Consider the following 14861-nt stretch of genomic DNA (forward strand, 5'->3'; position numbering starts at 1 on the left):
GGAAAGCGCCGAAGGTGACAAAAAGTAGGTTAAAGTTCACTGAAGGTGAAGAATGTCACACTGCCTTAGGGGGTGGCCGTCCGCTACGCTTCCACGTCTGCTACGCTTTCCACGTCTGCTAATGGTCCGAGACGACCCTCGCGGACCGGTTCTCCTTCCTCGCGGCCGTCTTCTCCTACGTCCTCCGGTACCTCCTCTGTCTTCCTCAAGCTGGGGTGGTAGTCGTAGCGGTGGGTTGGTGCCGTGACTTGTCGCGTGGGCCTCCTCCGTTCTCCTTCTCTTTGGTCGACTTCCGTTCCACCGCTGGACTATAAGCTTGAGGACCTCTTTTCTCCTTCTCCCTGTTAGTCCTTCTCCTCTGCCATGTCACTTTCTACACGTCTAAAGTTAAACCAAACCCCACTCTAATAAAGACCAAAGTGAATAAAGAAATAAAAAATTTGTCCTTAGACAATCCTTAGTGTCTTGTCGCTCGTACCCTTTATTCCATTCCCATAAAGACGTAAGACAGTAAGACACTAATCTTACGTAAATAACTGTAATGAAATAAACTAGTCTAGTCTTGTGCCCAAATAAGGTCCACCCCAAGTGTGTATGCTCCTAAACTGAACTCAGTAGGCCACGTCTGTATTTTATATTTGTTGTTGTAGAATTCCTGTGATTTATTTATATCAATTTATCGTTATTTCATTTCGTCATTGAAATGTCCACTTTACCTTTCGTCACTTAATATTTTTATACTTATACCTTATACACGTCATTCGTCATAAACTTGTAACACACGTAAGTACATTACACGGTAATATCCTACCACTAACTCCTCTTCCAACGTCGTTGTCTTCTCTCCTCCTCGTCGGGCTAAGTCCTTTCTTCTACGCTTCTCCTTCGACAAGGAGTACAGCGTTTCTCCTTCTTCTCTCGTTTCCTTTCTTCTCTTTCCCTCGTTTATCTCTTTCTTCTTTTCGACTCCTATCTTCGCCCCTTTCTGCTTTGGTCGCCTTTCGCTCCTTTGCGAGGTTCCCTTCCTACTCCTTCTTCTTCTCCCTTCTCCTCCCCTTTGTTGTTTTCTCTACGATTCGCTCCTCGCTCTTGTTTTGTCTCGTGTCCTCTTCCTTCTTTCTACTTCTTTCTTTTCCCTTTTTTGATTTTTGCTCTCACCTCGTTTTCTCTTTTCTTTTCTCCTCGCTCTTTGCGGTCTTTCTCAGACCTCCTCTCTCTACTTTTCCCTCCCTACCTGTTCGTCTTCTTCTTTCTCGAGCCTCTCTTCTTCTTCTTTCTTCTCCTCCTCTTCTCCTTTTTCCCTCGACTTCTCTTCTTCTTCTTTCTCCTCATCAAGTACTGTTGAAAATGTAGAAGCAAAAGTAAAGTAGCAAAATAAACTTGTTTCCTGTTAATTTACTTGTAAAGTTGTTACTTCGAGAAAATCCAGTCCCGGAGAATCCCGTTTCAACGGTGAGGGATACCAAACACAAAGATGTTTTGGTCGTCCTCCAATACGGGAGAAGTCGGGTATTAACACGTGCATAAACTCCGAATAACGAAGTGTCGATTTCAATGTTACAGAACATAATTGTTGTCACGGGACTAGCCGACCAACAAAAAATGGCAAGTCAGAAGGTAGAAATTCGAGGAAGTAGCAAAATAAACTGTTCCTTAAGTGTAATTTGGACTTGTGAATCGATGTTTAGTACGAAGTTCACATAGATACGGCCTAACAATTCGAACTCGCATTAAAAGGTGAGACGTCAGGGAGCGTGATGTGGTTATATCTGCTACTCGTAAATAATTTCTACGTTTTATTTAAAGGTACTCATCGTTTTTCCAGGTTCTCGTCCGGTAGGTTAATAAACTACGTACCGTCATGTTATACGTCGTGCTGTTAACGTCTCCCCTACCTGGATGGTATCTAGCTATCATCTACATCTTCTCTCTATGTCCTCTATGTAATTCACGCTCCCTATGGGGGACAACAATTCACGAAACGCCACTAACGTGCAGACAAACAAAGAGTGTAAGAAACCAATGGAACTTCGAAACTCTACACCCTGAGGGATAGAGTCAACCCTCATAAGGTCCTTACTCGACGGGAATTCCTGTAAAACAGGTTTTCACAGCAGACCGTCCCTGAAAGGGTCGAGAGAGACCAAGACAGGACCACGTCGCAGGTCCACCAAAAAAACACCGTACTAAGGGATTCCCTCCCCCCCCCCCCCCCGTCAGGTACATGTGAAATCTTTTGTGTATGAAAATTTTCGACCCACTCTTCACACAGCTTAGCAGACTTCTCTACCACAAGCCACTGAACTACTTACGGACCTGACCAACCATTCCGACAATTCAAGGACAAACCGGATGCTTCCAGGGGTTTCCACACGCTGTGCACTTTCCTCATACCTGCTATACACAAAGAACCAATGAGAAGCACAGAACTAACTAGGGATGCCAGCGATTATTCGAATATTCGTTACAGTCTCCATAATCGAAAATTATTTTTAAAATTCGATTTTATTTATATATTTTTTTATTATTATTCATTCCTGGCTTAGTTTCAACCGAAATATAGACTAATGCTAATAATAGTAATAGTATTAATAATTGTAAATGGCCATGCTTTTATCCAAAGCGACTTACATACTCAATACTGTGGGCAATCCCCACAGGAGCAATTTGGGGTGAAGTGTCTTGCCCAGGGACACAACGACATGCTGACTGCAGTGGGGTTTGAACCTGTGACAAATTTGAGTCTAAAAATCCAGATTTGTATCAAATGTTCTGTCTTATCAAGTGTACCCACTTGCCAAGTCAATGATTGGATATTAATATTTTCTGTCTTGACTCTAAAGCTGTTCATTTGTCAGAGTTTGTTGAGCATCATGGAAATAATAAATAATATTGAATAATGAATGGGTATCTAGAACACAATATATTGATTAACTATATTCTGTATACAAATCTAAATCGGCAAAGGAATTCAAGTTATAAAGTAAATAAACAACATTTGTGTAAACATGTAGTGGAGTAGAAATGTGAAGTAGCCTAAACATTAATGATTCAAGTAAAGTACAAATGACTTAAAATTGTACTTAAGTATCACTTTAATAAAGTTAAAATCATTTCATCAGGCTGCTACTTTCACCACTGCACTAAGCAGCTTTTGTTTGTACTGATGGATGCTTAGTTTAGCACGGCTAGCTAGCAACGCTGTTGTGTACCAGTGTGTACAGCTAACGTAGCGTAGCAGCAGCAGATCTGTCAAAGCTGCAGTGTAATGGTCAACAGATTAACTGAAAGCAAAATGTCAATGTATTACTAAAAAGTCAAGTGGCATAGTTTAGCTTTAACAGCCACACCAAAGTGTTGGGATATATTTCTGCCAAGTAAGTCCTTTATAACAGGCTCTCGGCTCTGAACATAGCTGAGGATAATCAAGTACAGAGGGCAGCAACCTGTAAATCCACCCAGCTCAGAGGCAGAAATCTCCACCCAGCAACACCTCTCTCCTGTCCAACAGAAAATATCCTGCTATGTTTTAGAGTTTGATAACTGCCTTATAAATGTTGCCTTTATTTTTCCTGGTTCGTCACACTACACAGTTTAAATACACTTTCTGTCCCTCATCTGCTTTCTACCCAGGACATTTGTCCACATATCAGGCTACCTGTTAGTGTCGATCACTTCAGGGCCTCCCGACTCCTCTGACTCCTTCGTCCCCTTCTTCCTCTCCTCTCTCGCTCGTCTTCTTTGCTCCCGAGCTTCCTCCTCATCATCATCATTAGCGCAATCCGGCCTGAAATATCACATTTATATATCTTTTTCCTCTTAAATTAAACAACTGAAATGGGAGTTTTGAGAGAATAATAATAATTGTTGGTAAATATTGAATTATTCCTTTTTAAGTAGCCTAGTAAAGTTCTAGAGTTTATATCAAATTGATTAAATGGCTTGTAAAATATGTCGTTAGTAGGCGATGGGAAATCTGCTGGTGTTATGATGTTTGTGTGACATTTAAGTCAGATCATTAATTTTAAGATTTTCTAGTCCTGAGCAGCTAAAAGTATCTATTATTCAACAAGAAAAAGGAAAAAATATATACACATGACTTTGTGAAAGAGACTATTGAAAACTCAAATTTAGGTTCGGAAGCACTGATATGAACAACACTGTCCTTACCTCATAAGACATGTGCCAGAGTTCANTGTCTCTGTCTCTGATTACATGTCTTTCTTAAATTAATAAATGCCAAGGTGGTCATTACTTTTGAGAGCTCTCACTTTTTTGGAGGTGACATATTGAACTCTGGCACATGTCTTATGAGGTAAGGACAGTGTTGTTCATATCAGTGCTTCCGAACCTAAATTTGAGTTTTCAATAGTCTTTAAGAAAGACATGTAATCAGAGACAGAGACAGTACTGGCAAATAAAGGTTGATGATGACAAAATCACCAATATTAGACAAAGAAGTCTTTACCTTCCTGTCATCTTCTTTAAATCCTCCTCATGTGCTCATCCTGCCATTGACCTTCCTCAAACTGTGATCAGACCCACAGTGAGATTTCCTCATAAAGCATTGCCAGGCTTTATGAGGCATGGAAAGAGTGTAAAATGGCCCATTGATAGAGCATGGGTATTATTCCCCTCTGCTCTTCCTCAATCCACAACACAATGATTTACAGATGTTGTTGGAGGGAGAGGTGATGAGAAACACAAGAGTCCTTTCTGTCTTTCAAACAGAACCCAACGAGGCAAAAATCCAACAAATCCCCAGGCAATGGTTTTCCTGGCATTGCATGGGTGATCCCTGCAAACCATTGAGGAAGTAATTTAAATAGATATTACTCCACCTAAAGCTGGAGGCCTGCTGCGAGAGTGCCGTCAAAATAATGCAGTCACTTTTCGTGACACAAATGGTTTGGACTGATATAATGACAGCTTCTTGGCTAAAACCTTTACTCTCTGTAACTTTGAGTCTGAAGTTTTCAGAATATCTCAAGCTGAAAAAAAAATGGCATTGAAAACATTCCAGTGTCTGCAGCATTTCCTCGAGCAGCCGGGTTGGCACTGCTGGCAGAGCTGGCTGCAGGACTGTGAGAAAATGGCAAGGAACGCCTTATTTTCCACTGCAGCTCTGATAGGACATTTGATAAGACAGCAAGTGACTTCTGAACGGCTAGAAAAGAATGTTACTTGAATCCCTTAAAAGTCGAAAAATGTAGGATATTCTTTATTTAAAAATTGAATCCAATTACAGGACTAAACCAACGATGTGTTAGTCCGTCTCTCAATTAAAAAGGTTCATGAAAATAGTATTATTTCAAACAAAAAGGATAATTGAGTTCCTGACAGGTACTGTACCAAAACGTGTTAATATGAAACCTTTAATTGTATTTGGGGAAACTTTTAAAAACACACAGATTGAGTTTTCCTCATGTACCTGCATTCTTTTAGAGTTTCATATATTTGCAGGTCATTTTCCTTGTGTTCTTAATTTCTTATGCGTTTATTAGATACTCTTAACAGAGTCAAACCTACAAATTTACACCCACAGAGTGGAGATCGGCAATAACTCTGTTTCGGTACTTAACGAAACAGAGTTCTCAGAATATTGAATATTTCTCGGAGAGAGAGGGAGGGAGACAGCGGGAAGTGTCAAACAGCAGCCTGGCTCTGATGAATGAAAAGGCAAGGGAGATCATTAAGGCGTCATCGCCCAATCAATCCTGTCTGCTACGCTCTGCTGCATGTGGAGACATACAGGCACCCTCCCTCATGCAGAAATGCGGAACTCAACAACAAACGGTAAGCCTCAATCTATCTCCTTGACTTTGCATGATTAGAGGAAAAAGTTCTGAAGTATTTTGAATCTCTTAACCAATTTACTGAAGCCGCAAATGTATCAGGTTTAAGTCAGACTGCCAAAATCTGATGAGGCTTAATTCAAGATGTTGAGTTTTTTTTGTTTCAGTTTGCATGTCTAGTATTAATGTGTACTTTTGTATGTTTTTATTTTCACAAAATTCACTTTTAGATGGATAACTCACTTGTCGGTCTCAACGCGCATCTGCTCCCTCCTCTGCCTCCTCAGCTCCATGCGGCGGTCAAAGTCATCGTCCATGATGCCAAGAAGATTATCTTCACTTTCTCACTGAAAGACACATTTACGATATCATGGGTGATGAATTTGGGACAATCTGACTGTCAAAAAATCAGTCATCAATTGATTTATTTTGCAATCATGATAATCATCAAGAAGAAAGACATGCCTGAAAGTTGATGCATATGGCAATTCTTTTGTATATTGGGATTCAACAACAATTAGATGAATCTCAGTTCATATCATGGTCATTTCACAGCTTCAATTTGAAGAAACAAACCCTCAAGATAAAGAAAAACCATGCTGAAGTCATCTCAAAATCAGTGACACATCACAGGATAGGGGACCACCCAAGACAACTTTATGACATGGGCAGAAAAACATGAAACACTACAGTGCCTGCTGTTGGTCTACCTTAGCAGTAGCTGGAGTTTAGTCCGTGAACAGCGGTGTCTCCCCTCTCGTCATATATCAACATACAGTCTGGATTATATCTCAGCCCTTTTGAAGCACAAAGAATTCCTGCTTGCTCTTACAGCGACTTTAACTACCAGAAAAGGAAACGCCTGCCTCACTGCTCCCCTCTGTTTCTCTCTCAGCCTCCCTCCTCCTGCTCTCTCCCACTTTCCCCTCCCTGATCTCTAACTTCAGACTCTCTCAAACGGTTTCCCTTGTTTCATCCTGCTTCTCTCTTTATGTCTGATGTACTGAAGGGTTGTTTGCCACCAAATGTGAAATCCATAATTGATCTTACATGAACCGATAAACCATTCAAGCACCTGTCCGTTTAGGTTCTCGTAACCACAGGTCAAAAATCATTTGATTTAATTCAAGTTTTCGAAGTAGACATATGTAAAGATAGCTCTGCTGTCTTACTGAGCAAAGACTGACAACTGATAGAAAAAGATGATAGGTGAATTTTAACAACATTTTGAAATTAATTATTGGTTTGAGTTGTGTTTGTCTCATCCTTTTATTTACAGTATTTGTCTTGATCAATAAATAAACAAACTAACTAACCTTCTAATTCGAGATTGAGGCCCATGTTTCCATGTGGCAGGCAGCTAAATTCAAAAGACAGCTTTATTTGAATTGTAGAGGCTGGACCGATATGATAGCCCCAATCATTCATGAAAAGTGACCCCTTAACTCTGTGTACTATTGTTTAGTGGGGGTCTCCTGAAATTCCAGGACATCCCTCTGACATCAGACAGGACAAACTGTGCGCATTGAAAATATCAATTAAGGCTTCCAAAGTGTATTTATTTCACTGTACATCTACACCAATCAATCTACAATTCAAAGCCTTTAAGTAGTGTTCATCTGTATTTATGCCTGCACTGGTAGGAGTTATATTCCCAGTTGATTTAAGAAAGACCATAAAATCCTAGAGTCACTGTCCTAAAAACTGTTTTTGGCTCACATTTATCATCAGTGTGTTTTCTCTCTTCACTTTAGTGCACCATACATGCCATATTTATGTCCCGAGCACTTACACATGCGATAATATGTAACATATACAGTGTCATAAGGCAGGACACTTAGGTATAATCCATTTGTATCTTCAGATCTGAAGAGGAGCCTATCAGCAGTGAGCAGTCGGTCATTCGTTTAGGTTTTACATTGGCCGGCACCATATACAGTCAAAAGGCTTACAAGCAGAATGGACCATAAGAGGCCTTTTCCAAAACATCTACTACATGGGTAACAAGACAGTTCAGAGCTTTCCTGGAAAAGGATGACACTCTTTTACACAAATGCACCCTACAGGACTCATCATTGCAAACTGTATAGCCTAACTGGATGGTCCTCACTTACTATACGTAGGATGCAGCATTGGTTTTTAATAATGTATAAAGTCATTTTATAAGCTTCCACTGTACATATGTGCCAGATTTGCTCCAGTTTGTGACTCTTACAACCTCAGATCCAGTGCCTGGATACGGTAAAAGGTAGGCTACCTGCCGTGCGGACTGAGGCTGGAAAAAGGAGTCTTTTTTATTATGGTCCTTGGTCTTGGAATGACCTTCAATCACGCCTCAAACTGAGGGCACTTGTCTCAATAGCATGTTTTAAATTGAAGTTGTCTGAGGTCCTTACCACCAGCTGCTCTTGCAGTAATAAGTAGTGTACCTTTCTTACCGTCCGTAATGTGCACAATGTAGTGACTGCTTTTCATCTTTTGTTTTCTTAGTTATGTTCTCTGTATTTTATATGTTTGTGTTATGTGTTATGTGTAACGTTGCTGCCTTCTTGGCCAGGTCAGCATTGTAAATGAGATTTTATCTCAATGCTTTTTTATCTGGTTAAATAAATTTAAAAAACACATATTTTCTCTGGAAAACAGGAGAGTGATTTATCAAAACTCATATAATCAAAGGTTTGGTGAGGTTGTTGTTAAATCAAATAATGATAATGATCTGTTATGTCCAGGAACGGAGATTTATAACTACTGAATTGATTAGCATGACATTTGGTTGATAATTCTGGGTCCAGAGAATAGGTTTTTGTGAGACTGTCTAGTGTCTACTGTCTACTTGAACATCTTTTAGTACAGTTGTAATACAAATATTGTGATATGAACATTGATGGTTGCAAGACACTGATCTCATATGTTTGTGTTGTGCCTGACTTAAGGCCACATTAACATTGTTGGTTTGATTGCTTTGAAATTTGGTATTCAGTCAAATGCAAAAAAACAACAACATAAAATCACTCAGTTTGTGGTCTCAGAATTACATTTCTGCCTTCTTACAATCAGAATTGTAAGAACATTATTGGTGTGTACAATGTGTTGTGGCAGCTTAGACCTATTTGCAGGCGAGATGCAGGTGTTAAAAACAGCTCTCCCCCTCCTCCCCTCACATCCCTCATCATTTCACAAAGTGTCCGTCAAAGCGAAGGTAGAGGAAGTATTCCAGCTATGTGATCTCTGTTCGCCTTTACAGCAGAGAAACAGCAAGTCAACCAGTCAACTATCAAGTCAAGGGCAGCGTGTGGCCCCTTATGTGTGGCCCCTAATAACAGACATTGGCAACTAGAATGCCCCATCACAATTCATCAGTAACTCTTTATATAACGGTCTTTAAATAAGGGGTAAATAGATATTAGGGCCTGTATAACTCCTTATAAATCCTAATCTTCCTACAAAAAGTAATGTATACTTATTTGTATAAATTGCTTTTAAATAAGACTATAAAAGTTTTAATTACAGGATCATAAACACATTCATGGTTTATTGTTATAAGGCCTTTTTAAACACTTGCAATAAACTAGTTCATATTTTATATACTCCTTAACAGTTTAAAAAGGCTTGTGTTTATAATAGTTACACACTCATTTACAAAGTTTAACTAACTCATCTAGTCTGTTATTGTTAAACCTTTACTATCCATTTTTTTCTCCTTTTTTTAGGTTAATAAAACCTTTCATAATGCACCTATTAACATATGCTTTCTGCAGCTGCTGGATATAAAATGAGGACAATGCCTAAAGTTTGTATAAAAAGGACATGGATATAAAACATTACCCATAATTGGTCTCTCAGTCAAACACGAGACATACTGGTATCCATCACTGCCTCTCTTCTGTTGGGACCAATTAATGACAAAGGCTGGTCTGTTCCTGAGCAATATGCACTCTGTGGAGCCGACCTGCAGGCTAACAGCTCACAGACATGTCAGAGCCGTGATCCAGGCCTGTTTGGATTGGCCCGGCTCCAGCAGTGCCGGCGAATTTCTGTATTTCTAAAGTTAAAAAACTCACCACTCTGGCAGCTATAGACAAATACCTCTCTCCCTTCCACTTTGTTCATAAACGTGGATACACACAAAGAGACACACACTGAATTATAATCACTTCAACACTACAGCTGTCACATCAGTCACCAGGCAGCTTATTTGTATAGATTAGAGGTGTGTGAATTATTCATGCACTGATATAATCCAAATGTAAAAGCATAGCCCCCCTTTTAATTTAGACAGAAATGTCTGCCTGCACCCACTCGGGGCACAGAAAAAGCACTTCAATGGTCCAAAGCTCCAGCTCAAGATGCTATCTCGTTATATATGTATTTGCACAGCGTGGTATAGGTTGTTAGGGTCTTGTTGGAATCATGTTCACAAGTCATTCCTACATGACTGATGCCGAGGACAGTTTTTCATTCACACGTCTGTAACGGATTTGTCTCATCTGGGTAAGCTGTCGCTTCTGATGGCATCAAAAGTTTGTTCAGCACTTTTTTTTATTAAAATGTAATATCTCTCCTGCTCTCATGCAACTGGAAACTTGTCATTGGCTTATTGATGAACAGTTCTGCCCAGACACTATTTATCAATATTACAGTTTTTTTCAGTTGCTAACACACTAAAACCTCACATAAAGCACAATTATTTAAACTCACACTCAAAGAGCAAAACCTCAGCTCAAATCTCCACAACTCTTACATGAAGATTAGACCTGGAGTACGTTCAAGAGCAATAATCTGGTTCTGGCCACGGCTGCAAAGTCAAAAAAGCTGATTTAAGGGAGTCTACTGAAAGCAAGTCTCTGATATATTTAGGGAGATCGAATACCAAATATATGATGTGTTATATAATGTGATGTCTGTCATTTGAAAGATCAAAAACAGTTCAATGACTCATATGATAGTCGTTGATTTATGAACCATATTTTGTACAATACTCAAGTTAACTAGATGACGCATCATTTGTGTTTATAGGAAAGGCTCTAAAAAATAAACAGTTTACTTTTCGGGGAACTCAACACCAGTGTTATCCATTAAAAGTATTTCATTTAAAGTAAGGCCACATTTGAGTCATTTGTTTCTGAAGCCATCAGAAAGATTTAGACTGAGAATTCCTCAAGTGGTCCACTAAAGGTTGTAATAAGTATAATACGACATTAGCGGTCTTTTGTAAGCCATTCAAAAGTTAAAAGCCTCCTACTCAAAGCCCCATCATTACATCAATTGCATGGCACTTCGTTGTGTCTTTATTCGTCCCAGCATTGTGTACACACCATGTGCTTTTTGTATATTGTGTGGCCATGTAATTACTGGCTCGATGATGGCGTCCTTTCTGAATGTTTCTCATTGTATTAATCAGACATCAAAAAAGAAGAACGATGAAAGCTTTATGTTCTGTTAAAGACCGTTTCTAATGCATTTACATTTGATTTGACACGGTGCAGGCCTCACATCTTCTATCAGGAAATGTCTAGGAAATAAATGGCAGCTCGATATTAAAACTGAACAGCTGTCTCTTTCTCTATCTTGAAACAATTACAATACAAAAAGAAATGATCAAATGTATATATATATATTCACTTTTTTTGCATCTGCCTCCAGACTGCCTGACTAGATTAAAAGATTGATACCACCCAGGTTTTTACAATAAATACTAAACTACCATCAGCAGATGATTAGCTTAGCACTTGAACTGGTAACATGCCTTAAGGTCACAAGATCCACCCAACAGCTAGAGCTCACTGACACGTTTTATATTGTTTGTTAATTAAAGTGTAACATTAATATATTGCCCTTTTACAAGGGATTATACGCCAGACTATTTATTGGGTAGTACCAGTCTCTTGAAGCCTCCGTTCCAGATCCTGACCTCTTGAAGTGTCATGTGTTTAATTTAAAAGGACAATACAAGTATTTAGTTAAATAAAGCATGTGTGACTCCATCATAATCAATCATTTGTTCTCAGATACAGTTTACAAAATGTTCAAATTGATTCCAGTAAAGATTTCAAAGGCCAACAGCTGTCTTTAAGTTTTAATGGGAGTGTTTCACCAGCTGTAGGTACATAGCGTAATGAGAGTAACATATGAACATGTTCTGTACATTATTTGACCTTTGAAGTAATACTGGTTAGTTGTAAAGGCATTGCTTCTTGCACTGATAACAGCATTAGCTAATGGTAGAAAATATACATGTAGGTCGTCACGTCAGACATCTACTGCCTAAAATCACACAAGGTTCTTGTGGAACATAAAGAAAGTGCTTCAACACGCTAATAGATAAACAGTTTCCTGAGAGGCGTTTGCAATCAATCAAAAAGCCACAGCTGCTTTCTCCACATGACCAAACATGGTCACGTATGAAAAAGACCCTGTCCAGGATACAAATTCCACAGTTTACAAGCCACAGCATACTGTAGTGGTGACCTTTTCAGCAGCTCATTACAATGTTTGTGTACAGTTTGTTTGAAAAAGAGGGTGTGTTGTTTTGTGGTCCATGACCAATTGACTGGAAAAGTGGAGATTTGGTATCACGTTATGGTCTCTATGCAGAGATAACAGGACTCACTGTGCAGCTCAGCTTCGTATTAGGAAGCAACCAGTCCATCAACAGCTGACAGGTGTACCTTGCTTGCTTTATTTAGTCAATTAGACCAACATAAGAGTCTGGTCTGAAATCAAGTGTAGTGCCATAGGGGGCTAAAATTAATCCAATTTCAAAGCTAAGTCTAAGTCTAAGTTAAATCCTCTACTGGGGACTCAATGGAAATAGATGCAGCTATGTGCACTCCCTGTTCTGCATCCCATCAGCTGAGATGGTGTACTCGGCCTCCTTTTAAGGAAGTACACAGGCAGTGTTAGTTGTAGTGTCCCTGCTTGGCAAGGTGCGAGGCCACGGACAGTGAGCATGGTTTACTGTAGGAAATACCTGCTGCTAAACAAAGTGGTAATCCAAGAATAACTTGTTTCCATTGTGATTTCTAATAATCATCTTTCCATTATGCTTCTGGGAGACAGAAAGAACCATGCTGTCGATATAAGGAAAGTGACTATGGCTTTTGCATTTTGTATTACAATAGGGTTTGCACAGTGGAATAGTAGAATAGGAACTGCTTGACATTTAAACAAATAAACACAACCTTCTAAATCATTCAAGTTGATGTAAGGAATGTTGTTTCTCCTCACATCGATGTAGATTTGATGACAGACTGATGAATGCCTCCATTAATGTCAGAGCCACTAACACTCACCTCCTGTAATTTACTCTGGGGAAAAACTATTTCCTCTCCTATTGAGATTGTCCCACCTGTAAAACTAAAGAGCGGACAGCCCCCCTCTTTATCAAATCACAACGCTTTTAAGCCACAAAGACTCAATTGTACTCAGACTAAAAACATTATAGCAGCCAAATCTATGTTTATTTGTTCCTCCTCTGGACAATTTTAACAAATACAGTTGAACTCCAACTGTTTAAAAAGCAGACATTAGTGTGTGCAAGATGCAGCCGTTTAAATTGGGAACATAACTTATCCACAGTCAAATATGTCAGTACTGTTGTTGTAAGGCTGTGTGTTACTATGTACACTTGAAATCTCTCATAAATACTATTTCACTGTAAATTTACAGCTGTTTTCACTCTCACGGCACAAACAATTATCTTGATTCCATGTACCCAAAAAGAGAGAGGATGCTCTGGAAACCCAAACACATTTCCAGTCCCCAAAGAGTCTGCGGTCATAAACTCACACACTGAGGTTGAGGCCTTTATCTTCAATACCATCTAAGGAATAGGAGTCTGACTTGGCATGTCTACCACGCCAAACAGCTTTCCACAACTCGAGGTCTGCTCAATGTTTGAGTAACAGAAAACTGGAGATCAGAAGGTCAAATTATAGTATTTACTGCTGTGTTGGACAGAGCAGATACAAGTGCTGAGCCTCAAGGATACAGATTGCAGAGGCATATGCCAACAAAATGCATGAACATATTTCAGTTTACACAGTCCTCCAAATCGTATCTCTCTTCAGAGATATACTCACTGATGCTAGCTTTATATTTCCCAAGAATCTCTTCACGAAGGAGCTGAACGCCACTCCATTTATTTCTATTATTGCAATCAATCAAGTTTGGCATTTTTTGCACCAGACTGTGAATGTTTGGTTAAAAGAGTTACATCCAAAGAACAGTTGCAATGTTCTCATGGGACAGTATTTTTGGTAAATTATACAGGAAAAAAACTATTTTCAGCTTTGTCTTCAGTGTTTATAGCTATTTTCATAAAACAAACATGTTCATGCCATGATGCCAGCTGTTTCTATGACTGATGGTGACGTTTCTCAAGCCAGTGCACACATTTGAATAAAGGAGACATTTCAACATTGTCTTTAGTCCTTTAACATCTCTAATTGTTCTCCAATAAATGTATGTATTTGAGATTCACAATATGTAGGTTTTATGAGTGATTTACTTACTGCTTGGGTCAACTTGAGTTTCCTTTGAATCAAGCTTAAATCCCATGTAAAATATGTTTCCCTTCCTTATTGTCAGGTTTATTCAGAGCAGCTGTTCCTGATATAATCCAGCTAGTTACATTTAAAAGTTGTTAACAAGCCATGCACCTCCCTCGTCAAGATTTTAGTCACAGCAATTAACTCTCATCACATATCTCTGATTCGTTAGGCACTCAAAGTAAACAAAATGAACTCTCTTTTTCTGCATCACACATTATCATCATCACACTTACCAGGTTGATCGACCGAAGGGACTGTTCTCGCTGGAAATCAGCTGAGGGAGAGCAGCCAGAGGTTTATAAGCACAGCATGCAGCTCCGCCTGCTGCAGCTGCACCGGGGGCTGGTGTGTGTGTGTGTGTGTGTGTGTGTGTGTGTGTGTGTGTGTGTGTGTGTGTGTGTACACAGTTTAATTTAATGGATGTCTTTCAAATGTAATGATAATGATTCCTCTCGTTTCTACACAATTGACTGAATCTGATGATTTGATCTTAGTCTTTTTGACATAATTATAA

The 14861-nt window shown here is 39.3% G+C and overlaps 1 protein-coding gene across 1 annotated transcript in view; it reads right to left on the minus strand.

Annotated features, from left to right (window-relative positions):
• The window catches only part of LOC104946812 (caldesmon, smooth muscle-like), a 20297-nt gene extending 5636 nt beyond the window's left edge, over positions 1 to 14661 (minus strand). Inside the window, exons 1-5 of the mRNA XM_010772696.1 lie at positions 14581 to 14661; positions 6039 to 6142; positions 3659 to 3787; positions 2313 to 2394; positions 1272 to 1294 (exon numbers count right to left, since the gene is read on the minus strand). Of these exons, the coding sequence (XP_010770998.1) occupies positions 1272 to 1294; positions 2313 to 2394; positions 3659 to 3787; positions 6039 to 6112 (308 nt within the window). The 5' untranslated portion in view covers positions 6113 to 6142; positions 14581 to 14661. The remainder of the gene's footprint in view (positions 1 to 1271; positions 1295 to 2312; positions 2395 to 3658; positions 3788 to 6038; positions 6143 to 14580) is intronic.
• Between the last annotated feature and the right edge of the window lie 200 nt (positions 14662 to 14861).

The sequence above is a fragment of the Notothenia coriiceps genome, unplaced genomic scaffold, assembly GCF_000735185.1.
Source record: "Notothenia coriiceps isolate Sejong01 unplaced genomic scaffold, NC01 NC01_scaffold00011598, whole genome shotgun sequence".
Classification (NCBI taxonomy): Eukaryota; Metazoa; Chordata; class Actinopteri; order Perciformes; family Nototheniidae; genus Notothenia; species Notothenia coriiceps.